The sequence below is a fragment of the Ammospiza caudacuta genome, chromosome 5 (genome assembly GCF_027887145.1).
Source record: "Ammospiza caudacuta isolate bAmmCau1 chromosome 5, bAmmCau1.pri, whole genome shotgun sequence".
In the NCBI taxonomy this organism is placed as follows: domain Eukaryota; kingdom Metazoa; phylum Chordata; class Aves; order Passeriformes; family Passerellidae; genus Ammospiza; species Ammospiza caudacuta.
Genome location: NC_080597.1, coordinates 41,329,972 through 41,344,645, shown reverse-complemented (window position 1 = coordinate 41,344,645; position 14,674 = coordinate 41,329,972). Strand labels below are relative to the sequence as shown.

Sequence of the window (14,674 nt, the reverse complement as noted above, 5' to 3'; positions counted from 1 at the left end):
CACTGCACAGGCTGAATACCAAAGGTCTTTGCAGACATTCAGTGAACAGTATCAAATTCTGCAAACTTTTATTTACTAAAATTGTGGAAGAAAAATCATGGCAGACCAGTATGTACCAACCTCCTCCTTAACTCATGATTTTAAAGGTCTTTTCTGCTCTTCCATGATTTTAATTCAGTCTCCTTGTGTTTACATCCAACAAAGCAACTACTACTAACATGACTGAAGAGCTTTTTTCCATGTAGACTTTGCCTCAAAATTGTCACTGTTTTCTTATGGAAGTCAGAATGTTTGGGTTTTTTCTGTATCCCTCAGGTGTAAGATATAAGCCTTCTTCTCTGAGTACACCTACATCCTCCAACTCTGCTCTGCAAACACTATTATCAATACATTGAGGATTTCCTCTCATACTCATTACTGCATACATTCAAATTGCTACACAGTCACACGTTGCTTCTACCACAGAGCCACTGAATGAAAAAAATAACAACAGAAAGAAAGAAGGAAAAAAGGGACTGTTAAATGATTACGTACACTTACATTTTCAGGCACAGAAACCAGCGAACAACCCCAACCTTCTTTGAAAATTACCTTAGCTCTCATTGCACTATATTTTACAGTCACAAACAAAAATTCAAATCCTTCTTTTTTAGAAACTGTTATTTGAGCACTAATTGGGTTTTGTTGGTTTTTTTTGTTTGTTTTTTTGTTTTTTTTTTTTTGTAAGGTAAGAGAGTGGTTGTATCTTCTCAGTTTCCAGTCAAGGGTGAAACTCAGGAGACATAAACCTGGATTTCCAGAACTCCCTGCTAGCACTTTAGTTCCCAATCCCTCTTCAATCGCAATGTGCCTCCAAGCCTGACCAAATGAGTTCATTGTCACATAATCCCGACAGCATTCCCAGCTTTCACTGTATTATGACATTCTGCATCTTCTGCTTAAATGTCAGTTTTGTAGTTTTATGCTTCTCATTAGTCAATAATCCTCACAAGAAGCAGAGATGTATGAACTTAACTTGAACTGATCCACTATTCCTTTCAAAAAAAAGAACTAAGTGAAAAAAAAGATCAATAATAAAACCAGCTGTAATTCTTCAAAGATGAAAAATCACTGTGTGTGTTATCAACATGACCTGATGTAAATGACTGTCAAATCTGATTTTATTTATTTTATATCCCCCTACTAAAGCTGAAGGAGGGAAAGCTGCATCACTGGGAGACATGACTTTCTTAAAATGTCTTATAAAATATCATAATGAACGTACGTTTTAACAAACAAGAATAACTTTTTTGAGCCCTGAGAGTCACCAATGAGATAGCAGTTCACAGAAAATAAGATGTCTTAAGTTATGTAACTCCTTCAGGTTTCTCCCACATTCAGTGAGATAACATTTATAACAAATGGAACACTACTCCTGTTATCAAACATGATTAATTACTGTATGCCAATATTGTAATACAGATGCATATCTAGTAAGATTGACTCATCATAGCCTAAAAAAGCAAGATACTCATACAGTCCACAAAACTCCACTCAAACTTACAGCCAGGAACTGAATTAAACATGTAAAAGCAAGAACATTGAATAAATAATAAAATAGAGGATGCAGCCTTCATTAAAATCTTCAAGGACAAGTTAGAAAATAAAAAAAATTTAAAAGAAAATCTTACTGACTATCATAATTACAGGTTAGAAACACCTATGTATTTGTTTATAAACGTATGTGTGCGCCTGTGCATGTACATACATCTATACACACACAGAAAATACTTGCATTCACATTTGTATATATATGGATAAGATCACCTGAAGTCTGAAAGCACTAGGATCCCAAACATTCTCCCTCCTGTCTGACACTTGCATTTCACCACATTTTCACATTTCTTCAGTGCACACAATTGTCACACTACTTGTCTGAACAGTAGAATTGCAATGAAAAATTTAGGTCACACACTTTCCTTTAGCCTCCACTTTTTCAAAGACTTTCCCAACCACAGACAAGGCTTGGGTTTCTGGAGGCAACATATTACTCATATATTGTGATTAGGAAACTGTAACAATTACCTTATTATTTTAAAATTGCTTTGCCAGTAAACAAACAAAATAAGATTTGCAAAGTTTGTTCATTATAATTACTAACAGGCACCTCCTGATCCTTATTTTCAAGGAGCATACAAACAGCAGCAGTACAAAATCAGATTTTAATATTTCTTCACTTTTTTGAAAATTAGCTCTTGATATTTGAAGAAAGCAGATATCTTTTCAAAGAGTAATGCCTTCATCTCACACATCTGTCAGGACTGCATTGCAAGAGAGGTTGCTCTAATGAAATACAAACCCAACATAAACTACATCTTCACTTCTCTAGAAACTAATGGGTACATTTCTGCTACCAAATACTAAATTTAAATGTCTTTCAATTGTTGAGAATACAAAGTCATTGGAATTTTGCAGAGTTTTCATTTCAGTAAGTGAGACAAGCTATCACACTTTCAAAGAAAAACTCCTAACACAGCTACTAAAGTTGATAGGTATCTACAGCTATCATTGCACTTCAAGCCATAGCAAAATGGTAAATTTTAATATAAAAGCATTGGAAAGGACACTGACTCAGAAGTACTAGAATAGCTAGTCATTGGCTCGGTGACAGTGCAAGATGCTGAATGCAATGCAGTGCAGCTGAAGAGTGAAGAAGCAAGTAAGAACCAATTCTGAGAGCCTTCAATGATAGTTCTAAGAGACACTCACTGCTGTCACAGCTCCTGAATGGAGGTGCAGACTCTACCTACTTACCATAGCTGTTTCAAAAATGTCATAATCGAGTCATTAGGGAAGTAATTTTGAAAAGACAGAAAGATCAAAGCTCCCATCTCACAACTGCCATAAGAGAAATGGCAATTGAAGCAAGAAGTTTAAGTAGATAAACCTGCAGTTCACAAAAACTCTGCATCTTCCATCCTTAAAACAGTGAACATAGTCAAAAGAAATCATTGAACACAGTCAAAAGAAACACACATGCAACCTGAAATAAATATCTTTGCCAGTTTTAAGGTTTGGCTGGCTATATTTGACAAACCAAGACAATGAAAACACTTTGCTTCAGTCCGTAGCAGCTCTTTTTTTTCCCAAGACACAATTTTCCCTGTTATTAAATATTTATTTTCATTTTTAATTCCTCCCATTTCATTTTTTCTGCCATCAAAGCACCAATTTTAAAAATGCAATGACTAACCAAGGAGACCTTGTAGCTGCAATGCATCAAACCAGTTTCATTGACCATTCACAGGTCACTGCACTATTAGTTTCACATGCCTGTTTTGGAGACAAATGACAACCACAGCCATTTCTTCTCCAAGCTGCATAGGTACATCACCTAGGCAATCAGGAAAATAACTCTGTCTTGCTGTCAAGAGTCTCAATTGTCAAATTTGAACTAGATTCAAACCATCTCTAATACAGCCAGCAATAAAATTCACTGGGCAAAGGGTTAAGATGCCTTAAGAATTTAAATCAATTTAACATACAGTATTACCATATAATGAAGAGATAATGAGTTATACAGCAAAGCTGATGTTGAATACCTACACTGAAATCCTACCCTGTTTGATTTTTACCCTAAAAAAAAGTTGATGTCATTTATTATATGTCTTTTACTATATACACTTTTGTTTTTAAACTATGAAAATATGAAACACTATCATTACTAGATAAAAGCACTTGATTTTCCATTGTAAGGGAAAGAAGGTAAGGTTGGAAAACCAGAACTTACTTCTTTAGAATAGGATAGATTCTTTCAGTTGGAAGGGTCCTACAACAAACATCTAATCCAACTGCTTGACCATTTCACAGCTGAATCCACAGTTAAAGCATGGTTTTAAAGGCACTGCCCAAATTCCTCTGTAATGCTGACAGGCTTGGGACATTGACCACCTCTCTAGGAAGCCCTTTCCAGTGGGTGAGACTACCCCCTCGGTAAAGAAACGGTTCCTAGTGTCCAGCCTAAACTTCTGACACAGCTTTGCATCATTCCAACATCCTGTTACTGAATATCAGGAGATCAGCACCTCCTTCTCCACTTTCTCTTCTCAGAAAGCTATAGAAAGGCATAACTCCATCCCAACTGAGTTATTTACCATTTTTTAAATTAATTTTTCAGACCAGGAGAAGAATGTTCAAGGTGAAATTCAGAGGTGCTTGTGCATCAATTACATTCTAAAATTCAAATGAAAATCTGACAGTAGGTGTCAGATCTAGAACTGCAAATGCAAGAAAATTTATTTTTCAAATGAGACCAGAAACCAGGAGGACAAATAAGGCTCTTCTCCAAACCATATCTGGATTAAAGTTAGAATACTGAAAAATTCCTATCACAAAAAAGACCTGTGTAACACTTTTGATGCTACTAATAAAAAATATCAAAATTACCTCTTCCAGCTTTTAGCACTTAATCCTGGGAAAATGAAGATACTCCTGAAACCAATTATTAAACATAATTGCCATTCATATTAGTAGGATTACCAACTGCCAATAAAGACTATTGCTCACTTGAAAAGTTCAGAGAATTTTTAAATACCTATGTAAAAATAAGGACTATTGAGGACATCTCCTTTGATATTATCTAAGAACTAAAGAAAATTTATAGTAAGACATTTGTATACTTCAAAAACATTTTTACATTTTCCTGTACATTAAAGTTTTGCTACTGCACAGGCTTTATATAAAATATTAACTACTACATACTTGATTATCCTCAATCTTTTAGTTCACAGCATACAAAAGCCTAATATATTCTGTGAATATCCACAATCTGAGAAATTACTTAGGCCAACAGGAATGTGACACCCCTCAAGAGTGCCCAGCAGCAGCAGCAGCAGCAGGGTGCTGCTGGGGATGGTTAAACTCTCGCCCAGGGCTGCAGCAGGCACCAACACGTTCCCCTTGCAAACCTCTCAGGGGCTCAGCCTGTGCTCTGCACTATGGCAACAACATGTACCCAGCACGTCACAGCACTGTTCCACAGCCCCCTCTCTCAACTCCACTACATTTCATCTTCTCCAATGCAATTTTCTCTGCCATTAACTGAGTTTCAGCATTTGATTTCTGTTGCTCTAAAATCCCAGGTACTACCAGATCCCTAATGTTGGAACAGCCTTGTGCTTTTATCAAAACAAGCATTGTAGCAGGGTCAAAGTCATTGCCAAAGAAGAATTATTTATCTTAGGATAAGAATTAAAAAGAAGTTTACTGCTATATATCTACTATATCTTTAGTACTCTAAAAATTATCCAAGCCAAATGCACAACCTTCAAGGGATATTTACCCTTTTATAAAGACTAGGCAGAGTGGAAAAATGTAATTCTCTATGCTATACACTAATGAAAATGTAAACACTTTAAACTATACTTATTTAAAACTACACTTTTTTTCAGAAACAAGCTTAGATCATATTGAGTGTCATACATCATGCATATTAATGAACTCTACCACACTATTTTGCATTGGGCTAAGAGACTTTTCCCTGTTTACAGCCTTTTGCTGGAATATATCAAAGAACCAATATCTAAGTTTCACCTAGAAACACTAAGAAACTACAAAAGGCTGTCTGTAACAAGAAAGAACTGAATTATCACATTACTGTAATAATTAACCTACTGGTAAAAAGACCAAAACCACAGCAACACCTCAGAATTTTCGACTTAAAAGCAGCAGGGGGAATAACAACACACTACTATAATACATAATTAGATGATTTGATTTTTAAGCTTCAAGCCACCACTTCAGCCAGGAAATCTGTAAAGCAAATGACAAATCACAAGACATTGTATTTCATGTGATTAGATGGCATTCTATTTTTAACACTTCCGATTAACAGATGGAAGTGGAGTTTTTCTTTCCAAACTGCTTTAGTCATCATAAAGTACCAACAAAGATGTTAATTAAACAAATTAGTAAAACAAAACAAAAAAAACCCCAAAAACGTGTGATTCATGCTCATTCTCTACAGCTATTTCTACAGCATCTGACAAAATTACCATTTAGTTGTATCAACATATACACATGTATACCACTACAGGGAAAAAATGTACCAGGTCATCAGTACAACTTGAATCCCTTTGATCACGTTGATAAATATCACCAAGCTAAATTTATACCACTATGTCCTTGCACATTACCCCAACTGAATATTTTGTTCACCAGAATAAATTATTTCTGACGTGTGAAATATCCTGGTGTTTCAGCCCTCACGTCAGGGAGAAGGCTCTTTGGAAGCAAGATCACACGTAAGAGTGGACATAGTTCCCCTATTTCCTCTCCACATAAAATCATTGAATAGTCTTGCTTAACATTTCTTTAAAATAAAATTTTTATTCCTGTGTAATTAGTGATTTATACTGGAAAAGTGTGCACTTGTGAAAGAACGAGAGTATGTAAAGGAACTGTATAACTATAAGAAATACACTAAGTAGACTGACAGCTGATAGCTTGATATTCTAAATTACTATACCCATATTTAATTTGCCGAACTAATTTACTCACAATTAAAAAAAAAAAAATCCACCACTGAAACTCTGCAGAAATCCCCACAAATTTTTACACTGAATCAGTAAGTTTACGTAAACCATGCTGACAGAAGTGAGGTCTCAAGATAAGTTTAAAATTAAAAGGGACCACACTACCTCCATTGGATGCTAAATATAAAGAGCATAAACCCTCTCTTTCCAGTCATGGCTGAAGGAAACTTTCCTTCCCTAAGACGAGCCACGAATCTGAATCACAGGACAAGCAGGAACCATCTCTGGAGAAATGAACAGTGCTGAAACAGCACTTGATCATGAGAAGAACTTGTTTCTTCCATCTTAAAACTACTGGACACCACTTTTATAACAGATTACTAAAACATTAAAAATTTACAGAGGGAGCCTTTCCTCTTCTCTTATTCTTCTACCCCAGTTGCAAGACACCTTCATAGGAAAAGAATAATATTCTGCCAATGATCACTGAGGGAGAGAAGGATAGGCAAATTTTCTACATACTTCTCTTATAGTATATTAAAGTCCCTACAGTGAAGGATATTAATCAAGGATATGGAAGTTGTCTCAGTTCTGAACTTTTTCAATTATGACTTAACACAAATTTTCCAAATCAAGCAAAAATGCTGTTTTCTTCACAGGGTATTGATTGGTATATTTACTTTGGACTAAGTACCAAACACCTTAAAAGGACCTTGAAGATACCAGTTTTCTTGCATCACTTATTTCATATTCTGACTGCATCACATGATGTGCATGATAACTGATTCCTCATCTGACAGTAGCACTGAAACCTATACAATATTCATCCCAAGTTGTGAGCTATTCCTCCCACCACCATCTTAATCAGTTTGAGAATAAATTCTCATCCTCCAAGTAAAGCATTTGAGAATTTTATCACTGTAAACAAACATGACAAATACTACTATCTATAATAACTACATTAAATAAGAGAACATTGTCTGCCAGATTTCTCAATTTAAAATATTTCTCACACCGTTACTATATTGGGCTATGTCTAATTAGCTGATTTCCACTCCCAGTTACACCAAAGCAAATTCAACCTGAGTCCATTAACCAAATTATTTTAGAGTCACTGAAGGACAATCTGGCTGTATGCACATATCTAATAGCATCTATTTCTGAAATGATAGGACAGATCATCTCTGTGTCATTTATGTCAGAGCCATGACAAAATCCGTTTCCCAGATGAATAAGTGACAGTGAGAAGGCTGTTTTCAATGGGAAGAGGAAGAGAAGAGCTGGCTTGTTTCCATGGAAACACTAGCAGCATCAGGCAGAACAGCTGTAGAGGAAGAGGCACAAGTTAGGAAGGCAGAAATCTTGCTGATTTTACCTCTCTGATGTCAGTACCATCAGAAACCATTTACACTTAGGGCAGATCAAGCTTGTTGATTATACATCATGTATTAAGCTTAAATTTCCAGTCAAAATTTTAAAAGCCAGCATGCCAGAAGTAAATTAATAAAAATTACTTACAATGTGATTTGGGCAGGCATTGTATGCATGAAGCTACAGAGTGTATGAATATCTGTAACACTAATGCAGTATGATTTTTGTCATTAGGAACATATCTAGATGTGTCTTTAAAAAAGACAGCTCCCATAGCATAAATGCTTCAAGCAGAATGACTATTTCTCACTAATTTAATGTAATTGAATATTTTCTCACATGTAAATAAATCCAGTGTTTTCATTACCAACAAAAGGAATACACTCTTTGAGGTGTCAACCTTAACTAATTCCCTTGAGCCATTATTAGACAGATATCTGCCTAACTAATAATTGAATGGTAAAATCTAAAATATACCTGCTTTCCTCATTGAATAAAAGACAGAGTAAAGATTTCCATTTATGTATTAAAGGGCTTCCTATCAGTTAAGATAGCAAACCTTTGCTATTCACTATTAATCTACAAACATATATTCTGAGATCAATGTACCTCCACCACTCCATTCACAGTATTTCAGACTGATGCAGCAGTGTTATTTCCACCAAAAATAAAACCTGTCTTTCATCAGAACAGGCAAAGCCCTAAAAATATAACTCACTTCAATCATTCACCATAGTACATGACAGGCTTCCTAAATCAAGGCTTTCTTGACAGGTATCAAAACAGGTATCTAGGTACCTGGAGAAAACATAAGCAAGCCACCACATAAAGACCTAAGTTATCTTTGTTAAGAATGTTCTCCAACATAATTTCTGTATCTTTAGCCTCGAGGGAATCTATAAAACCACATTTTCCCCTCTCCCACTCCACTCATTTCAGCTGATTCTTCACCTCACCAAATGTCCAAAGCTGGTGGAGATGCAATGGGTCACTGAAAGGAATCTCTGACAACTATATATCATATAAAGCAGTAGAGGGGGTGGTATTTTTTCCCTCCAAAAATACCACCCACTGCTCAAATACAGCTCCCCATGTCACTATGAAGCAGCATCAGTATCTTTAAGAACACTTTCAAGATATATCTTGATGCCTAGACTGCAAGACTATTGTGGGTTTATTTGCATTGCAGTGAATATTTTACTTACAGCAAACTTGACAAATACTTGCTAATTAGGATTTGTATTTCCTTGTACACCAAGTAATGATGATCTTTCCTAGAGATAAAAACCATATCAAAGGGGCTGTGTAAGCTGCCTTCAGCTGCTGCAAACAGCAGTGCCAGCTCAAGTGCCCTGGGCCATGCTGACTCCCAAACTGCTTAACCACCCCACTGGCCCCTCATCCACTAAGAGATTCACAGTCTTCCCAAAACATTAAGGATATATAGCTACAGACCTGGTGCATTTCAGGGCCATTTTTGCATTCCTGCACCCAGTACAGGAGTAATCTATAATTCTTAGGAAAAATCAATGACAAATACTAATTACATCTTTAAATAGCATCATTTTACAGCTATTATTCAAAAGTAAAAAGGCTTTAGAGGTAATTACTTTGAAATATGATATTTGAGATGAGCACTGGCATTCCAGTCCCCGCTGGACACCTGCAGACACTTTTTGAACTCAGCACTTAATATTGCCTCTTGTGCTTTCTTACAAACTACTTAGATGTTTCTTTGCACTTTACTAAAGCAAACAAGTGCCTGGCACCTAGGAGCCACTGGACACCAAAATCACTTACAGATATTAACCAACAAAACAGTGCACAGGTTTTAGTCAGATAAACCTGTCTGTTTCAGACAGGTTTAAACCAACACACAAAGATTCAGTCACCCAGCACTCCTCCTCCTGTGAGAGCACCTTATGCCAGTAGATTTCCACATCTATATTAACAACATTGTGTCAAACAGCCTTTTGTGAATGATCGTTCCATTATGTGTGGAGTGAAAGGAGTACGGCTGCACTCTAATTTCATTTCACGGTCTGTGAAATCCAAAACGATAATATGAGAATGGAAATAATATTCAGACCTAACTGCTAAACTTGGGAAACAAAGGGAAGTGTTGCAGGTTTCAAAGCAATCATATATACATGGATTGTATTTCATATTTACAAACCCCATGTTTAGTAGATGTCACTATCTGACTACCAAACTGCATGCACTAAAAGTTGAATTTTTTTAGAATCTCGACTAAACTAAACCTTCTTGTCAACAAACTAGTTCCACTATTTATATAACATCACTGGATGGTCTTGCTAGAATAATCTTGTGCGTGCACTATCCCCAAAGAGGTTACCATGGCAACTTATATTTGAATTTCTATAAATTTCTATTTTTAGAGATCACAGTTTCAAATAAAGAAAATCACAAATATTAAGTACCATTTCATTAACAGAAAATATCCTATTTTTATCAGCATCATAATTCCCAAAAAAAGACACTAGTGAACCTAAATCAGTAATGCTAAAAGAAAATAATTATCACAGTTCTTAGGAAAGTTTACCACTAAGCAGCCCCACCATAATCTCAGCGGTGTATGAGTCAGTAACTAACACTGTGAGGCAAAGACTGATGTTCACAGAGTTTTGTCTTGATTTCAGTAAGCCCAGGATTTCACTCAAATGTTTTCAGAGTTAGTCATCATCTCAGCTGACATAAAACAAGAGTGTATTTGCCAGAATACTGGGAAAAGAAGGGCTCTCGTTTCAGGTGTGGAAAAACATAATGTCTCATTCCAAACTAAGGTTACCATCACCTTAAATTACTGTGCTCAAGAGTGCTTACTAAGTGCATGCGAGTCCTTAAGTACAAATTCACTTTAATGCTTTAAAACTCACCAGAAATTCTCGAAATTATCTCCCTACCTGAAAGATCAAGTGTAGATCTTCAGAAAATGAAATTATAGACTTAGACGCGCTGTTATTATGGCTCTGACACTGCCTTATTCTGGCTGCCTGGGTTTGAAATCACAATAAAATCTTTAAAACCAGTTAAGTTATAAAAAGGTAAATACTCTTGTCTTCGAAGAGATTAATATTGCAGTGCTGCAATTTCCTACTATAGTATTAATTACAGTTTTCATTTTGTAAACTTGAAATATCTTCACCCAAGCCACTAATGGCTCAGGATGACCTAGTACAGATGGAAAATTTGGAAAGCAAGTGCCTATAGCTCCTGACTGAAAAGCCAACTTCAACTCCAAGGCACAACAGCATGCCTACCTTCCTACTTCTCCTGGTATCTTCCATTTAACACTTACTCCGTACTCCTCAGTTCTCCAGAAAAGTTGAGCAGGAAGATTCTCTGTCATAAAAGCTGCAGTTTTGACACTGTCAGCAACTTTCCACAAGACAGTAGGTGAAAGAAAACCTGCAGGGCAATCACTGCTCACACTACAGTCTGTCAGGTAAGTGACAGCTATGTTTTCTTTAGGATCCCGACAGCTGAGATGTGGGTATGCACTTAGGAGCAAAGATAGACACTTCTGGTAACTTTTTTTCAGAACCCATTCTTTATTAAAAACATACTTTAAGAATCAACTGGAGCCAGCTGTTGAGGGAAAACATACTGGTACGCAACCTTCAAAAACATAAACAACGTTGGCACTCTGTAAGTGACAATAGTAAGTGTGAGGACCTTTACTTTCAGTTTAACTTACCTCAATAAGCTCATAGGGTGAGCGGGCAGAAACTGCATCATGCCATGGGGTACAATTCCAGAAATCACTAAACCACAAACTTAAGTGCACATCTATGAGACTGCCAGCAGCATAAGTGGAACTGATTAGGAGATTACACCCACCATAACTACACTTTCTGCAAAATGAGGTTTAGCTCTGAATACTTCATGGAAATCCTGATAAATACGCCACAAAATACTTATTGCCATTTTATAATCAAGCATTTCCTGTTACAAGTCCTTTGTCTTGTATTGGAGAGAGGATTTGCTGGTGGTTGCTGTTCTGGTTAAATTAGAGACACCACTGCATATTTCTCTCAAAGGAATTACAACCATTTGTTTGCTACAAAGCCCTGAGTTAGAAAGCAAACCCTCATCACCCCTGACAACTGCAATGAAAAGACAGAACTAAAATCCAACTCATCGAAGTATGAAGTAGTGAGCATAAAACTAAAACCCCTATCTAAGTAGAAGAAAGTCAGTATGATCACTTACTCTCTTCTCCCCAGTCCCTCAGTCACTGAGCCAGTCAGGGTCACCCTGAGAAATCAATGGAGGAAGAGCCAGGGTGACCCCCTGTCACATTTGCTTTGTTGAACCAGGATCACCTACCAGTGCAGACAGAGCAAAGCTCAGAACGGACTGAGGTCGCTCTCCGGTGTCACTGTCACCACCTGACCCCAAACCCGAGACCTCAGGCCACTGCCCCGGCCCCAAAGGCACGTTCACGCAGGCGCTCAGGGAGGATGAGGATGCCTTGGGGCTGCTCCTGCTCACACCCACACACAAACAGGTCCACCAGTGAGTGAGTCACCCCCTCCACACCCCACACAGGCCAGGGGGTGACTCTGGGCTCCCCTGCAGGCTTCTCGGGGCACAGCTCCCTCCTCAGCCCCACACACTCCCATGGGAAGGATGCTGGCACAGCGGGAGCCCCGTGCTGCCTGACATTGCCTGCAGCTGTACCGGGTTCAAGCATCACCACCCCACGCGGGCCGATGTCCCCCTTGCAGCGGCCCACCAAAGCATCCCTTCTGCAGTCACGCCCGGAGAGGGGCAGCCTCCCCGCCATGCCGGCTCCCGCTCGGGGGCCCCAGCAGCCCCGCGGCCTCCCCAGCGCCCGCTGGGAGCGCCGGCCGGCGGCGCTTACCCTGGCGGCGCGGGACGAGTAGGGGTCCTCGAAGAGCGCCCACACGCGGGGCTGCAGCCGCCGCCAGCGCCCGCCCTTGCCTTCGGCGGCCGCCCCCACGTCCTCGATGCCCAGTCTCTTGGCGGCCAAGTCGTCGTCGTCGCCGTCGGGGGGCGGCTCGCCCGTCAGCAGGTCGGGTGCCTCGAAGATGTCGAGGGCCTCCTCGGCGTCGCGGTGCTGACGGTAGGTCATCCAGCAGCAGGGCTCCACGTCGGTCTCGTCGATGCCCCAGAAGGCCAGCTCCTCCTCGAAGAGCGGCCCGCAGACGTCGGCGGGGCAGTGCAGCTTGCCGGTACGGTAGTAGTTGAGCACATAGGCGAAGACCCCCGGGTGCCGGTCGAAGAAAAACTCGCTGGCGCCGCCGCTGCCCCGGGGGCTGCAGCCGCTGCCGGGCTCCGGGCAGCCGCCCGCCGGAGGCAGCGGCGGGTTGGGGGGCGGCGGCGGCTCCTCGCCGCCCGGGGACTCGCTCTGGGACTCGCAGGCGAGCAGGGCCAGGCGGGTCCCCGGCAGGGTCTTCAGGGTGCTGCGGTAGGTCTCGTGCCGCGTGCCCCCCACGTTGAGGATCACCCTCTCGTTGTCCTCGAGCTTCCCCATCGCTCCGGGTGGGACATGACTGGGGAGAGCGCGGGAGGCGGCGGCGCGGATCGGGAGGGGGGCGCGCCGGTCGCTGGGCGGGGGGCAGCCGGTCGCCGGCAGGTCCGCGGGGAACGAGCCTCTGCCTTAAACGCAAACAGAAGAAATCGAGGAGAAGCCCCACAAGCACCACCGCAGGAGGACCGTTCCCCGCGGTCACGGCCTGTCCCAGACCCCTCCCGCGGACCCGCACTCCGGGAGAGCCCTCCCGGCCCGGCCCGGCACCCACCGCCGGCCAGCTCCGCTCGCTCTGCCGCGAAGGGCTGTGCCGCCTGCCCGCTCCGGGCACAGCTCCGGGCTGCCTCCCGCTTCCCCTGGAAGCAGGCTACCGAAATGGCACTGCCGCTGCTTCGACCGCCTATGGATCCGCCACCGTCCCCACCCCCTTCTCCCTCGCGGGGCTGTGTGAACCGAGCTGATGGAACAGAAAGTGTACGGTTAATTATTTAATGGGCATCTATCTTTTATTGTCCTAACAGCTTAACCAGGGGGAAAAAAGAAGGCTTAGATATTTTTCTCTTCCTCCCCACCCCCACCGTGGGAGGGAGGAAAGGGCTGCTTTTTGGGAAGAAATACAGAACACCCCACCAGCGCAGGCAGCAGGCATACTCTGGGAAAAGCTATCTGTGTGGAGCTCGGCTCGCTACTTTCTCAGACAAATCACGAAGGCGAGCGCGCATCTCGGGGAAGGGCAGGTGGGATCAGCCTCCCGCTCCCCGCCAGCCCCGCGCTCCTCCCGCCGCCCCGCCGCTACCTTTGCCGGAGCAGCGACAGCGGCTTCTGCCAGGCGAGACTACTTGTTGTGGGTTCGGGTGTTTCTCCGCGTTCAGGTGGCTGTTTCACCTCCCTCCGTGCTCAACTCCGACAGGCGTAACAGCGGCTCCCGCTGCCCGCGCGGAGATCCCGCTCCCCGCATTTTACAGGGGGCATGCGGCCGTTCCACGTCGGGGCTGGCAGCGGGGACCACCGGCGGAGCGCAGAGCCATGAGCGGGGACCGGGACGGCCGTGATTCCAGTGGCGCTCCGGGAAGACGAGCCCAAAGGTGAAATCGCACCTCATTTGGGGCCGCAGCTCCGCCCCGGGGCGGGGGCAGGGCGGCCGAGCCGGCCCTACACACCCCTCCGGTCCCGCACTGCCCGCCGGGGGGGCGCACGGAGGCGACGGCGAACACAAACGCTGCATATTTCCCAAAAGGCACCACCTCCGCTCCTGATACATGGACATTTGGTT

At 41.8% G+C, this 14,674-nt stretch overlaps 1 protein-coding gene across 9 annotated transcripts in view; it reads right to left on the bottom strand.

Annotated features, from left to right (window-relative positions):
• The window catches only part of KCNC2 (potassium voltage-gated channel subfamily C member 2), a 100,990-nt gene extending 86,576 nt beyond the window's left edge, over positions 1-14,414 (bottom strand). For all 9 annotated transcript variants that reach the window (XR_009274756.1, XM_058805190.1, XM_058805183.1 and 6 more), the window contains exons 1-2: positions 14,198-14,414; positions 12,772-13,529 (exon numbers count right to left, since the gene is read on the bottom strand). Coding sequence is in view for 8 of the 9 variants with exons in the window: in XM_058805190.1 (XP_058661173.1) it covers positions 12,772-13,404 (633 nt within the window). In the remaining variant the exon portion in view is untranslated. The remainder of the gene's footprint in view (positions 1-12,771; positions 13,530-14,197) is intronic.
• Between the last annotated feature and the right edge of the window lie 260 nt (positions 14,415-14,674).